At 41.5% G+C, this 15903-nt stretch overlaps 1 protein-coding gene across 6 annotated transcripts in view; it reads left to right on the forward strand.

The window, feature by feature from the left end:
- Positions 1–15903, forward strand: part of EPRS1 (glutamyl-prolyl-tRNA synthetase 1) — a 70640-nt gene that overhangs the window by 16110 nt on the left and 38627 nt on the right. For all 6 annotated transcript variants that reach the window (XM_084828774.1, XM_084828768.1, XM_084828770.1 and 3 more), the window contains exons 10-16: positions 3216–3449; positions 5618–5702; positions 8262–8321; positions 11219–11329; positions 12624–12760; positions 13290–13497; positions 14089–14201. In XM_084828774.1, coding sequence (XP_084684900.1) covers positions 3216–3449; positions 5618–5702; positions 8262–8321; positions 11219–11329; positions 12624–12760; positions 13290–13497; positions 14089–14201 — 948 coding nt within the window. The remainder of the gene's footprint in view (positions 1–3215; positions 3450–5617; positions 5703–8261; positions 8322–11218; positions 11330–12623; positions 12761–13289; positions 13498–14088; positions 14202–15903) is intronic.

Below are 15903 nucleotides of genomic sequence, written 5' to 3' on the forward strand. Positions count from 1 at the left end.
TGCCTCTGTAAGGGGGATGGCAGGGGCTCAGGAGCCACAGGATCTGGATCTCGACGGGGCGGTCTTACAGTAACATGGGCCCGTGGTGGAAGCAGGGCATAAGCAGGTGGAAACGCCGTTAGCTCTGCCAGATCTTCACACGGGGCTTCTAACACTGGTTGTAATTTCTTTTTGGCCAATTTTTCTTTTCTGAGCACCAAAACTTTTGCCTGGGATTCTAGGCATTTCTTTAGCCATGGAGGAGAAGCGCGGACTATGGAATCCCACGAGTTTATGTAGGGAAATTGGTCGGGGTGCCCAGGTCTCCCAACCACAATGGCATATACATGGCTGGGCTCCAAAGAGCCTTTAGTAGGCCATCCTACACCAAAAGACGGCCACTCTATTTCACACAAAGTCTGCAACCGTTGAGGATTCATGGGGGGGTCCCCATAATCTCCACTAAAACCTTTCTTAAAATTTGCTAGCATACATCCCAAGGGGGTGCAAGGTTTGCTTCCCCCACCACCCATAGCCTCCCTCCTAAATTGAAGACAGACACAATTAGGGAATGGGAATTGGTCAGTGAGTAAGGGGTCTCACTGGCCGACACAAGAGGATTTTACACACCACGCACTTTGCTACTGGCCTGGGCACCCGGACGGTCAACGGTATGCGTCAGAAACCGCAGTAGCCACTCACACAATCATCAATCTCTCCACTGCATCCATATGTCCCTGCCACCCACTTTTCCCACTTTTTACCAGAGCGGAAAGCGGCTTCCCCAGCTTCCTACTGAGTACTGGTGTGCTGGGTACTGGCGCCCACTCGGGGGTGTGATCAGGCCCCCCTTCTACCCGCAAGGAGTAGGTTCTTTTTGTATACGTATACCACCAACACTGACCTTCTTCATAAGGCGGGGCCCTCTTTTTTTCTGCCCCGTGGCCTTTCTCCCTAAAGGCGGGGCCCTCTTTTTCCCATATACTTGCCTTTCTCCTGAAGGCTTCCAATGTGGGTTTCAACTCAATTGCAGCTGCGATACAGGCAGGGCTCAAGTTCCTTCCTCCACTTCCCAAGGTTCTCTTGCTGCTCGCTGCCGTTTGGGCGATCCCGGCGCAGGCTTTATCCCATTCACTCGACAAAAAGGTCGGTGGCGCCAAGAAAGGGAGGCATGCGCCGAGCTCGTCTTCCTGGTGCGGCGATCAAGAGCAGGCAACTGCCACCTGTCTGGCTCAGAGCCTGCCACATCCGAGTCACGGCACCATTTATGTTGCAGAACTCAGAGTCAGAGAGACCACGGAGTGAAGGAAAAAGAGATTCTTTATTTAACGTGCGGGCTTAAGGCTGGAATCATTTCCAAAGAGCCAGAAGCCCCGAAATACATCAGCACATTGTTTTTATAGACATTGTGACACATATGAAACGGCTTCTCCTCCCCCTCCCGTGTGGGGTTGCAGTCCTCAACATTTCTTCTCCTAGCACCATTGTTTATAATACAAGAACTGGGTTATAGGGTAGCCATGATAAGGAGAGAACAGAAGAGAACAGCAGAGAACAAGATATACAATTGTATGACCTTTGACAAGATAAGGAATTCCTATGTCTCGTCAGCTTACAACAATATATTTAAGGGAGAAAGAGCTCAGCAAGAACATGAAGCATGAGACTGCATGAGGCTACTTAGTCTGACCCCCGATATGGCTGCTACAATAGGTACAGTATCAAGTATCAGCTTGTACCAACTCTTAAAATAAATGGAAACAGTGATTCATTAAGTTGTAGGACCAGTTCAGTAATTCTACCTACAGTGAGATTAGTAGCAGTGGGCGTCAGGCTCCTGTGCTCCCACCCACTGGAGCTGGAGTGGGGGAGTGACTGAGCTGAGGAGATTCTGTGTGTATTTGGACTTAGAGTCTCTCTAACGAAGTTGTTCACTTCGATAAACAGTTGAGCATTGTAGTAAAAATGTGTGCTTCAGATTTCTTACATTTCCTATTTAGTTAAATACATAAAGTGCTGGACTTCCTTTCTTTCTTCATCTTCCCTGCTATCGCCATGTTGATGCCCTCACTATGAGCACTGATTATATGACTTTTAAAGATCATGGAACACTTTCTCTAAATAGATCTTTCGGTCGGTATAAAGAATTACTGCATATACATTAGATGAAGTCTATGTAATGACAAATGGCCCTTGTTCATTGCTGGTTTAAAGCACCTATTTCCTGCTGCACTGTGTGATAAATTTAGAGAAGAGACACTGAATTGATGTCTGTATTTTTGGCTCTGTGTAGAACTGCTTCAAAGCAAAAGATTATGATGCTTAACAAATTGGAACCACTAGTATTCTTAGTTGTGCTTTGTCTGGTGAGAAATCCAAAGTCATGGATTTTTTTTTTCCACAGCAGCTTGCAGTCATGGCAGTTTAGTTTCATTCAGATGAAAACTCTGGGCAGAGCTAGATGTTACGAGGGTGTCTTCTGATTCCATATTTCCATCATAACACTAATGGGGTGTGGGGTCTTCCACCAATTCTCTCCTGAAAGTGCTCCCGTCCCCAGCATTTTTTATCTTTTATCCTTAGCCAGACTTCAAAACTGGAAGTGAGCTGGCAGGGTGGTGGTGGGGAGCAGAGGGGACACACCTCTTTGTGCAGAGGGCATTTCCCTGAGCAGGGAATGACAGGCCTGCGAGGGGTTAAGCATCCCTTTCCTACTCCTGATCCTTCCCTGCAAGTGCTCCTTTGCTCTCCAAGTTCCTGTGGTGGCTTAAAAATAAATGTAAACAAACATAGGATTTGGTCTATGTATCTGTGATATGTCTGATTCCACCCCCTGGAATGTTAGCTAAAAAGCAAACTTGCTTTATTAATATTTAACAGTTAGTGTCAGAGTAAATCCTGTGCTATAAATGAGCTAAAAATAAAAGCCTTTCTGCTTTCACTTTCTCTCTTTCTTTCTGGAATAGCAATTCCTGGAACTAACTTGTTCCCCTGATTGGGAAAAAAGTAACCCTTAACATTTCAGTGAGAGCACAATAGTTACCATGAATACAGTGTAGGCTGCCTGAATCCAATATAGTGTTTTGTGAATGTGCCTTCTCCTTCTGTTGTTATAATGTGCATTACACATTATAAATGCTGCTTTAGAGATCTCTTATTAAATGTATTAATGGTACGTGTAGTACTCAACATTTGCCCGGTGTAGAAGATTAATTATATTTCTGCTTATGTTTCAGCATTTACCCCACCTATGATTTTGCCTGCCCCATAGTTGACAGTATTGAAGGTGTCACCCATGCATTAAGAACAACAGAGTACCATGACAGAGATGAGCAGTTCTACTGGATCATTGAAGCCTTGGGGATAAGGAAACCATATATCTGGGAATACAGTCGTTTAAATCTCAACAACACTGTGCTGTCTAAAAGAAAGCTCACTTGGTTTGTTAATGAAGGGCTAGTGGATGGCTGGTACGTTAAGGAGTTTAACCTGGTAGGAACTATCTAGGTGTTTATATAACTGTATATGTCTAACAGATTATTCGCACACTTGGTTTTGCAGTGTAATCAGTTCAGACATTTTAAAATCAGTAATACTAAAAATATATTTTTAAAGAAGTCTGGACTGCATTTCTTCCCTCGCATATGCCTATATATATCTAAACCCTGAAGAACTTACAGGCTTACAGTTTGCTAGGTATTGTGCCTGTATCATTGTCCTAATTTTGTTAATATATTTTTAAAGGCTCTTCTTCAGGCTTTTTATTCAGCAAAGACATGTTATTTAATTATCTTTCCTTAACCACCAGCGTTCAGCTTTTCAAACCCATAGTGTCTGAAATTATTGATTTAAAAAAACCCCAAAATGTTCTGAGAGGCAATTTTCTAGTAGTTGTACTTGGAAGGCTGGCCATAGAGAGCTCAACTGGTAGAGCATCACCCAGAACCAAGAGGCCAGGATTCTCCCACACCTCCTAGGAAGCTTAGTAAAAACAATTCCCATTTGTGTGGATTTTTAAAAAAATAATCTTCCTCGTTCATGAGCAGTGATTTTCATGGGTGTCACGAAGGGCCAGTGTTGTGTAGTGGCAAGAGTGTTGGACTGGGAGCTGGGAGATCTGGGTTCTAGTCCCCACTTGGCCATGGAAGCTCACTGGGTGACTTTGGGCCAGTCACACACTCTCAGCCCAACCTACCTCACAGGGTTGTTGTTGTGAGGATAAAATGGAGAGGAGGAGGATAATGTAAGCCGCCTTGGGTTCCTTGCAAGACGAATAAAGGCGGGATATAAATGCAATAATAAATTAAATAAGGGAGGGATGGAGGGCGGCCCTGTGTGTGAGTGTGTGTGTGTGTGAGTGAGTGAGAGAAAGAGAGAGAGAGTGAGTGACGGGGTGGGGGAAGAATATGTATGTGTTTCTATGTCTGTGTCTGTGTGTGTGTGTGTGTGTGTGTGTGTAGGGGGGGAAGAGTATCAGAGAGGATAGGATTGGTGGAGGGAAGGGGTGTGTGTGTAGAGAGAGAGAACTGAGAAGGATATATTTGTGCAGCCCTGCCCACTGCTGACCTTGGCTTCACCCACCACCAGTTCCTCATTCTGCCCACCAGTACAGCCCACTAATGATTCCCCAGCAATCAATGTGGTTCTCCACTTGAAAAAAAAGTTGCCCAGCCCTGCTGTACTGTGATGAGCAGTGTTGCCAGGCTAACTTCTGAATATGCAGATTTGGATGGGGGCTTGGGGAGGAAGAGAGATTGTTAACATCAAATTTTCTTCCTTAAATAATTTGAATACTGTAGTTGCAAACTGAGGGAACAGAAAGTGAGGAAAAAACCTTCTCTCCTACTTACTGGCAACAGGAACCATAGTAAAAATGGGGGATAAATGTGTTTTTCCTGGCCACCGACCAACACAACTATCTGTATTACATTAACCTCTGAGTAGACTGGGGTTTCCTTCACATGATTTGCATACCCAGACATGTGATTGGGAGGATGCTCACGCCTCCCAGTGTAACTGTTTACTTCTCTTTGCTGCCTGATAAGCACTTTGAAAAGCAAGCACTTAAATAAAGGAAAATGGCTAGAAGGGTCCAAGGGAGAAGGGTATTACAGACTTTAAAAGTCTGATATGGAACAAGTTTTAGATAATGGTGTAAATTTTTCATGTTCCTGGAAATTGCTGTTACTTTCGGAAAAGCTCTTGTAAATATATGTTTATTTATAGCGTTTGTATACCGCTCTACATCCAGAGACCTCTGCGCTGTGAACAGCAGACAGGATAAAGAATTAAAACACTGTGTTAAATAAAAAAAAAACAACAGAAAAGAAACAAAGAAGCAAAGAAATATTGCAACATTTCCCATTAAAAACCTGCTGTTCTGATCAACCTCTGCTTATTTGATTCTACTTTGTTCTCCCTGGGGGAAAAAAACAAGAACTACATAGGTGTTAAGAATTAACTGAAGTTAGATATCACAACTTTTGCAACATAAAATAAGGGTGGGTAGGATGTTAGAGGGTCAAGATAAAAAGAGAATTTTAGTATCCTGTGTTCTGAGTTCATACAAGCCAATAAATATTTTTCTTGAAACTGGCACATTTCTGCAATGTTAAACTAAGCACATCTTTTTTGTTAGGGATGACCCAAGATTCCCAACTGTGCGTGGTGTCCTGAGAAGAGGCATGACGGTTGAAGGATTGAAACAGTTTATTGCTGCACAGGTGGGTGTTTGTATTTCCACTGTCCCTTCCTTGCTGCCGCAATGTCTTTGACCATTGCTGGTATAAAAGACCAGTAATCTTTTATAGATTGTGCCTTTTGCCAAAAACATCCAGAAAGTGTTCCTCTTGATTGTTCAGATGTCTAATAATTTGTAAGGGGAAAGTGATGTGGGAAATACTTCCTTGATGAGGGTTTCAAAATCTCCCAATAATGTCTGGGCAAAATATGTTGTTAATACTAGTAAACAATTATTATGTCAGCTGTGCAAGTTGAAGACTGAAAAATAAAGCCAGATGAAACTATTTGATGTGAGGCTTTGCTGAGCAATTTGGGAAGGGATGCTCTTTACCTTCTGAAAAATGTGATAGCTTCATTATTAGATTTGCAAGCAGACGAATCCAGGAATTGATTCAGTGTTTAGAATGAAATCTGATTATATTGGTCCAAATCAATGTCTTATGGAGCAATCCTAGGTACCTCTGGGAGTGGGGGATGATCCACAGTGGACCTACCATCACATCCAAAGTCCTACCAGCTCACAGTGGCTAGAGTGGGAGGTGGTGGGGGCAGTTTTTCTTTGCCAATGTGTTTTTTTAAGCAATTGTCTTCCATTCAAATGAATGAGAAGGAATTAACTATGCTGGCTCCAGGGGCTATTTGGGGTTGTCTTGAGGGAATAAGGGGGCTTAGGGTCCTATGGATGCACAGTGTCTGTGAGAATGCCCCGTTCTGTCTGCTACCTCTCTTGAGACACCATGGACAGGTCGACAGTGACAGAATTTTATTTTATTTTATGTATTTATGTATTTATTTATTTCATTTTTATACTGCCCAATAGCCAAAGCTCTCTGGGTGGTTTACAAAATTAAAACCACTAAAATACAATAGAAAATACAACAGAAAATATAATAGATTAAAATTACAGAATAAAAATTCAGCCAGAGTAAAACTTGTTGCCACAGTGGTGAGGCCTCCACCCACACACCTACCCCTCCATAAATCCTAAGCATCTTACAGCCCCTGGACTGCCCTCCCAGGAAGGATAGGCTTGCTATTTTAGAGACATTCCTATAGAAATGTTTAACAGGAATTTTTAAAAAGTTGATCCAGCTTGTTAAAATTTAGAATAACTACTGTACGCCATTCTGAGCCTATAAAATAAAACAGGATATGAATCATATACATAAATATTATGTGATCAATGCTTCATTATTAGTCAGTCTTTAATTCAGATACTATTAGAATTACTTGAAACTTTAACACCACATAGTTATTTAAAGATCACCTCTACATTGCAACGCTTGGGGCCGCGGTGGCTTAGTGGTTAAGATGCTGAATTGCAGACCGGAAGGTCGGCAGGACAGCAGTTCGAGACCCGAGTGCTGCGTGATGGAGTGAGCTCCCATCTTCGGTCCCAGCTTCTGCCAACCTAGCAGTTCGAAAGCAAGAAATTGCAAGTAGATAAATAGGTACCACTTCAGCGGAAAGGTAACAGCGTTCCATGCACCTCGGTGTTCAGTCATGCCGGCCACATGACCACGGAAGCGTCTTCGGACAGCGCTGACTCTTCGGCTTAGAAATGGAGATGAGCACCACCCCCTAGAGTCGGACACGACTGGTTGGGGACACCTTTACCTTTACATTGCAACTGGAAAAGATTAATTTAAATTGATTTCCCTTCCCCAAAGTGAACCGATGTATATATTTCCAGCCCTGAGAGTGGTTGTTTATTTTTGGAAAGAAGGAATGCTGTGGAAAAGGATGGTTAAAGTAGATATGACTTAATTCAAGATTCCCATAGAAAATCTTTTTTTTTTCTGTGCAGTCTGATGGATTTTTCTATTTTTTGTGTGTCATGTATGTTCTCTGAGTCTTTGATTCTGTGCCTGTATAAACTTTATGGTTTGAATTCTATTGTTATATACCATAGTAGTTCTATTAAAAATAATTAAAATAGAAAAAAGTGGCAGTGAGGGCAGAACTTGCCTACTGTCCCTGAAAGCGGGTAGCCCAGCCTCTATGGCAGGGACCCATGGAATATGTCATGTCTCTGTGCCAGAGTCATGTCAGCATCCGACATCCTTGGCCAGCTGAAAGGGTCCAAGCACCCCAGCAAAGCATACCTATTTCCCTTGCAGTGGGAGACTGGGTTTGGGAGCCATCCATTATTTTAAATTTCCTATAATACCTGGGTACGCAACATAGCATTGCTCCTAAGCATTTCAGGAAATTTAAAATGGCAACCAGGGGGCCCAGCTTGTCAAGGACTCCTGAACCCAGGACCAGCCATGTTCTGTACAGTATATATGGGCACAGGTACACACCACGGTTCATCCATATATACCATGCCATTTTGCTAGTTATTAATGTAGCTCTCCTCTTATGCAGATTGATTTGTAGCTCTTGTGCCTAACATTGTACTTCCTTGTTCTACACTTCATAATGTACAGTGGTGAAGGAAAATATATGTTGAATCATTGCCAAGAATATACAGTGCTGCACTGAATGCTGGGCATCAATATTTAATGCCCTTTCTTCTTTTTTAAATACTTTTTCAGGGTTCCTCTCGATCAGTCGTAAACATGGAATGGGATAAAATTTGGTCATTTAACAAAAAGGTACATGATCCTCCATTTTGATCTGATGATGTTTCTGGTTGACACCTGCTCTCTTGTGCTGGTAGCAAATCCAGCATTCTTTGGAATGTCTTCAAAGGCTAGTGAATGCAGTATGTTGCATCATCTGGCTCATTTTCAGGAAAATGGAATGTTCTGTCTTGCTAACAAGGCCTAACACTAATGTTACTTACTTTTTGCCAAACTGATAGTGAATTGTTGTTCTTGGATTGTGTGGGAAGGTAATGTTATTTTGCTGATGTAAAAACTGATACAAAAACTGCATTTCATTTTTCTGCTTTCAAGCTGCGAGCTATCTGTAAGAAGGTATTACTTAATGCTTTTTCTGCCTTGGCATATAGCTTACAGTATTGTAAGCATACATAGCATAAGCCATCACTATGCAGCTTCTCATAGCACAACCATGTTTGCTTACATAACAAGAGCTGTGTATCTCCATCTTAAAATGCATTATTCCTAATCTAAAAAGTAAATAAATAATCTGAGTCTTGATTTCTCAGTGGAGAAGAGAGCATCACTCCAAGTTATGATGCTGGCCATACTGCTCTTCTGCAGTGTACTGAAAGCTTTAACATTTTCTCTCTGATACAATCAATAAAGCTCTTCTGATGTTCCTCAGTTGAAAGTCAAATAAGGAATACTGCATCTTGACATTGTTAGTGGTTTTTTGGCAGCAGATGCTTGGACACTATAATAAGGCGAACTGTTAGTGTCTGTCTGCACAACACTGTGGCTATTCCTATTTTTTTTTAACTTGAGTCTGGAGTTTTGCTTGTTTTCAAAGAGGCTCTTCCCAGATTTAAGTGTTTGCTTGCCTGGCATGTGTCCTATAGCTTTTTTATTTGTTCTCTTCATTTATGTGAGGGATTATCAATTGGCTCTTTCTGTTGCTGCATAGATTGACTTTTGTGTGTGTGTAATAAATTTACAAAACATCATACTGTTACATTTAAGCTGTTGGACAGCTCACTTCTTGGCATTGTATATGGCCCTATATAATGCATTCTCATTGGGGCAAGAGTGAAAGTGAAGGTGTTGAATTGCTCTGTAGCGCAAGTATTAGCCATCAAGATAGCAAAATGAGTGGTTCAGTTGCAGCACTACCAAAAGCAAACTTTAAATATGAGATTATACATGGGCACCCAAAGAACCCCTATTCATCCATGCAGAAAACAAACTGCTGGTCAGCTATAGGCGAATTAAGGATTTGCTTGCTTGCAGATACTGCAGATAAGAGAAACATTTGTACCTCTGCTCGCTCACTAAAAAGGTAACATGTCAGTTGCTGACACACAGATCTCATCCAGGGACAAATTCCTGAATTCATACTCATTCTGTAGTGCACAGATTAGTGTGTCAGCAGTTTGCACATATTTTTAATGGATCGACAGAGGCATGAGTGATGCTTGTCTCAAGTACTTTTAAGAATTTAACATCCATGTTGGCTGTGAGTGAACATAAGAGTGTATCTGTTTTTTATAAGGGAATTCAGGTGTGAAACAGGCTTTAGTGTTTTTTTTCTTCACTGTTTAGCTACTGTATTCTTATTGTGGTAGGGAACTTGGGAATGTAGGATCCTTAAACGTAATTGTTTTCACACAGAATTTATTCATTCATTTATTTATTATTAAATTTATTAATCGCCCATCTGGCTGGTCACCCATTTAAAAAAGAAAATCCTTGACTTCATCCTCATGTTAGTCTGGCAGCTAGGCTAATGTTGTATAGGTGTGTGCATTTTTTCTCACCTTAGGTTTCCCTTTTTAAATTGTGCAGTAGTCTCAAAGCTCCAAATAGTATGGAGTAGCAAAGCATTTCAAGAAAAATGGAAAAGCCTACACCACTAAAATGACTGGTGTGGTAAAAACAGAAGCAAAACTGCTGGAAGAGGCTGTGCTTGCATACTGAGTAGGGTACCAAACTAGTTTGGCAAGGATGCCAAAGAGGAGAGGCTGTTTTTTAGTTCAGTGCTGTGGTATTGCCTTATTATAGTGATCTAATGCCGTTGTGTTTAAATCATGCTAGAAAACAAATTTATCAGAATAAATTCAAAAAAAATCTATGGATTGAATAAGAAGAGAAGGAAAATTATGGAATTGTTCCTTGTGTAAGTAAAGAACAGATCCCACCAATGTGTTTAAAATTGAGGGCAGCTTCAAGTGTGATATTTGGCACTTACAAGATCATTTGTTGAAATGTCTTGATCAACTGCATATACAACAATATCATATCAGAGTTTGTGCTTGTTTCAAAAAATGATCCCATAAGTGCCAAAAGGGGCTCAGATCCATAAATACCCCCCATCGTGTAGATAATTTCACAATAAGGCTGCCATCCTGTGTATATTTACATGGGAGTAAGCTGCATTGGAACTCAGTGGGGTTTACTTCTGAGTAGACATGCATGGGATTACACTGTTAAGACTTGTGCCAAAATTAGAATTTACCTGTAGTCCTCTACACAGGAATGCATATGCAAATTCAGTTGAGACTACTGGGATAACACTTACCCTCCTCCTAAACTTTTGTAATATTGATGTTCAATTTTAGATGATTTCTAAAGGTGATGTAGTTTTGCTACTTCTCCCCTGTTTTAAAGTCAGCCTTGGTGTCTGCTTTTTAAATAAGGGCTTTTTTAAAAGGAAGGTCAGGAGAATTGCATAAGAACTACTGTCTTTGACTTTGTTTTCTTGTTGGTTTTGCTGTTACAGTTTAGATTCAAGCAAAATTTATATGCAGTTGCAGATGCAGTAACACAAAGAATACCAGTTAATATTCCTAAATGATGTGTATACTTCTTAGTTCACTTAACTCTGACTTCTGCATGTTCTGGGAGCACTGAATAGTTGAGATCTTCTTTGGATTCTTCTTGGTATGTAGGTAATAGATCCAGTGGCGCCTCGGTACACTGCTTTGCTGAAGGATGATGCAGTCACAGTGAACATTCCTGAAGCTCAAGAAGACATGAAAGAAGTTGCGAAACATCCAAAGGTTTGCTAATTAGTTGTTTTAGCTGAAGAAGTACTGTAATGCAGAATGCTGAAACTGAGGGTGTTTCTACATTAAGCAAACCCCCCGCAAAACCCCACATCCTTTCTGGAGCTTCCTGCTTTTGGTTTCTTTGCAGGATTAGGAAGGGCTTCTTTACATGGCAGCCACGTAGTTTGAACTGAGGGAATGTCTTCCTCCCTCCCTGGCATGTGTGCACGGGGGGGGGGGGGGGAGTCTTGTTTTCATAGTTTAACTTCTGCTGTACTGTTTTCTCACAGCCCCCAGGAAACCTCTGACTTACTTCTGAGTAGATGTAAAGTGTAAGATTGTGCTGTAAGTCTGCAACCCTTGGCACACTTATGTGGGAGTAAGCCACGTTAAACTCAGTGAGACTTACTTCTGAGTAGACATAAGATCACCCTGTAAGTCTGCAACCCTTGGCACACTTACTTGGGAGTAAGCCCGATTGAACTTAATAGGGTGCTCTGAAACAACAGGGGATGTTGCTTCTGAGCTTGGTGGGCTGGGGGATCAGCGGTGTCTCTCTTCATTGCATGGAGGCATTTTACCCTCTTCTCCCTCCAACTGAAAAATGCAGAGGCAGGAGATGCAATCGGCAGTGATTCTTGCCCTCACTCCTGTCAAATCTCATCCTGACCGAGCCCCCAACAACTGAAAACAAATGCCCACAGGCAGACTCCGCAGTTTCTTCCAGTACTGGAGACTTTCACAGGGAGGTCATTACGCTTCTGTTCCATTTTTTGCATTTGGGGAAAACACGAGATAGGCTGGAGGAAATCGCGGGAGACATCCTGGAGGGTAACGGCGTCATCTAAAGAGCCCGCAAACTTCCAAGAGAGAGCCATCTCAATAGCAGGATAAAAGCTCCGTGTGATAAACCCCTGAGAGTTGGTGTGGATCTTCCACATATTGTCTGAAACATTTGTTATAGTCTGGAATAATTGTAAGAAAAGGAAAGGAAAGTTAGCTTAGGCTAGCTGGGGAATGCTGGGAGTTGTACGACATTTTTTCACTCTAAAAATGCATAGGATTTCACCCTTAGTTGTTTAAGTCATCTCTTTACAATCTAAAGAAGACAGAACCAGGAGTACAACATCTTCTAAAAAGTAGCATTCTTTAGGAGGAAGTTATTCACATTAATGTCAAACATCCCAGCCACACTCAGCCTTTGCACATTATTCCAGAATGGATTATTCTATTGTAATTTTTGTAAAACAAACACTTAATGAAGCAAGTGGGTTAGCTCCTTATCCTTTTCCTTGTTAACTTGCAGAATGCTGAAATTGGCTTGAAGCCTGTATGGTACAGTCCCAAAGTGCTTGTCGAAGGAGCTGATGCAGAGACGCTGACAGAAGGAGAGAATGTTACATTTATTAATTGGGGCAACATAATCATCACCAAAATATGCAAGTAGGTTGCTGGATCTTGAAACAAGTTGGGATGTTGGATTTTATCCTTTAATATTTTATTTGGATTATCAGAGTTCTGGCTTCTTAAATACTGAAGAGAATTATGTAATTTGTTGAACTGTAACAATTGCAAGCACATTTCCAATATGTATCCCCTCTCTTTGCTGCAGCCTCCTGCAGCACCTCCAGGAGCACCTCCAAAGGTGCTCTTGAGGCTCAAGAAATGTTTGGGAACAGCATGGAATATGGTGCAGGGAATTGCATCTGGTGGCGGGGGTCTGCAGAAATTGCAGGGGGTCAGAGGGCTTGCATAAGCAGAAGTGCTATCTGCTCACATGGGGTCGCTTTAGATCCAGCCCAATGTTGCTTGGCTGTTAAATTTGTCTGTAGAGTTGTATGCTTTTCTGAATCTTGAAAAATAATTTAACCTGCATTTAATCTGTATCAGTGATATGTCCTTGGTATAATTCAGTAATTTATTTGCAAAAAACCCCACACATAACCACAATGTCTATTCTGTTTCTATGTAGGAATTCTACTGGGAAAATCGCATCCATTGATGGTAAGCTGAACTTAGAGAATAAGGACTACAAAAAAACTGCTAAGATTACCTGGCTAGCAGAAACTCCTCGTGCTCCTCCAATCCCAACTGTCTGTGTCAACTATGAACACTTGATCACAAAACCTGTCCTAGGCAAGGAGGAAGACTTCAAGCAGTATGTCAACAGAAATAGCAAGGTAACCTGCAGCAAGCCACCTATTTTTATTAGTAGTTATTACATTTTTATCCCACCCTTACTCCAAGGAGCAGAGAGTGGCATATCATATTCTCCCCTCCCGTATGCCTCACAAAACCCTAAGAGAAAGTTTATGCTAGATTATATTGACTGGCCCCCAAGCTGATCTACTAAGCTTTGTGGCTCAGTGGAAATGTGAACTCCAGTCTCCCTGGTCAAAGTCCAACACTCTAGCCCAGGTTCCTCAGTGTGGTGCCCTCTAGCTATTTTGGGCTACAATTCTAATCGTGCTTGATCATTGGCCATGGCTGCAGCTGATGGGAGTTGTAGTTCAAAGCATCTGGAGAATGTCGTGTTGGGGAAGTCTGTTCTAACCACTATACTAAACTGGCTGTAAACCTGCTCTTCCCTCATTTTTCATGTCTCCAAATGAGCTGCTGTACTGTGAACTGAAGATTTTCAATATTCACTGAGGTGTGTCTTTCCTCCTGTGTTAACCTCAGCCTTTTGATACAACTACAGTAATCCTTAGCACACAGTATATGTTGTTCTTAGGAAGTCATGGTGACTTGCTTTTTAACTGTTTTTATAGCAAGAAGAATTGATGTTAGGTGATCCTTGTCTTAAAGATTTGAAAAAAGGAGACATCATCCAACTTCAGAGAAGAGGCTTTTATATTTGTGATCAGCCATATGAGCCCATTAGGTAAGCAGCTGCAAAGTCATTCCATTTATCTATTTGAGATGTTCGGTAGTAGATTTGGGAAAGCTTGGTATAGCAATTTAATAGCTTCACAGCACTAAACTTCTGAAGTGAAATTAACTTACTTATATTCACATGCTGTAAACATTCCTGTTTTGCAGTTAAGCTGGAGAGCAGTCTGTGGAAATATACAATTCTATTCTGTGGACTGCACTTTGCTAAAATTTATAAAGCAGTGCTTTTGTATCATATTGGAGTCCACCAGGAAAATGGCCTTCAGTGTGGTGGCCCCCTTCCTGTGGAATTCCCTGCCGTTGAAGCTCAGGCAGGCGCCAGTGTTGTGTTCCTTTTGGCGCCTCCTGAAGACATTGCTATTTCGAGAGGCCTTCCTTGAGTGACCAGCTGTGGGTTATTAAATTTGGCCTTATTAGAATTTGTCTTTTTAAAATGTTGTAACTGTTTAACCTGGCATTTTATTATTTTATCTTTCTGTTCACCACTCCAAAATCTTTTGATGTGGAGTGGTATATAAATATTGTAAATAAATAAATATTGACCAAAAAGGGGCAGGGATGTGGAAATTAGTGTAACTCTAGTACAGGGGTAGGCAACCTTTTTCACCTCTGGGCACATTTGGAAATTGGAGAAACAGCCATGGGCATAACCATAAAATGTTATAAAATATAAAAATAGGCATGGCTAGTCACAAAGGACAAGTATCCTGTCCAGAGGCATTCATGGGAAATTAAGATGGCAGCAGCTAGAGGATCCCACTTCGCTTTGAAGCAATCCCAGCTGCCAGTAAGAAAATCTAAACATATTTTTAAAATAAAAATTGGGGAAAGTAGTATGTCTCGGTGGGCACCAAGGAGGTGTTGGGGGGCATATTGGTGCCCATGGGCACCACGTTGCCTACCTCTGCTCTTGTGCATCCCTTTTAACAAAAATAATTGAAAACCAGTGTTCCTGGGAAAACCACCCAAGACTTTGGAATTTTTCTCTGTTGTAGAATATGCAAGGAACAAACTGTAAATGTTCTGTGCAGGTTAGTCATACTTACTATTTACCTCAGCTCCATTTTGGTCTAGTATTTCTGTGCTGAATTTTGATGAGGCTTGATTTTTCACTGTAAAATTGCCAGTTTGGAGTACGTGAAAATATTTGCAAGAAAATCCCTACCTTCCATTTTTTTGCACATTTTTTTTTTAACCCCACACCAATTCACAGCAGTTGTTCACTTGATTTGCTGGAGGAACGGGGAATCCATCCTTGTTTCCTCAGGTAACTGGGCCAACGGTCTCTTCCATGCCATACCGTGCTGAAGGTTTCATCACCCTTTAGGACTCTGAGGCAAGATATAAACCCTAAACCAGCTCTAGGCACATATAGCTACACATGACTAGTTTGAGCAGAATATGGATGGGGTGCACGTTTGGATATGCATCTGGATGCACATTTCATTGAAAGAAATGCAGAACAGAGGAATGACTGTACATCTTCTGAATATGGATATCATCCATCTTCACTTAATCAGTTTTAACAGGATATACATTTTTATCTATATTCTGCCCCAACTGCTTAACTAAGCATGACTGGGTTGGGACAAAGCAGCCTCAGCTCTCCTGTCTTGGCAATGGAGACAAGTTCCCTTTTCTCTTATCCCCTCTGTTCCACCTTTTTGCAAGGGTTTGTGAAAAAATCACCA

Source organism: Heloderma suspectum, chromosome 1 (assembly GCF_057233095.1).
Source record: "Heloderma suspectum isolate Gila_16-S chromosome 1, 16-S_ref, whole genome shotgun sequence".
In the NCBI taxonomy this organism is placed as follows: Eukaryota; Metazoa; Chordata; class Lepidosauria; order Squamata; family Helodermatidae; genus Heloderma; species Heloderma suspectum.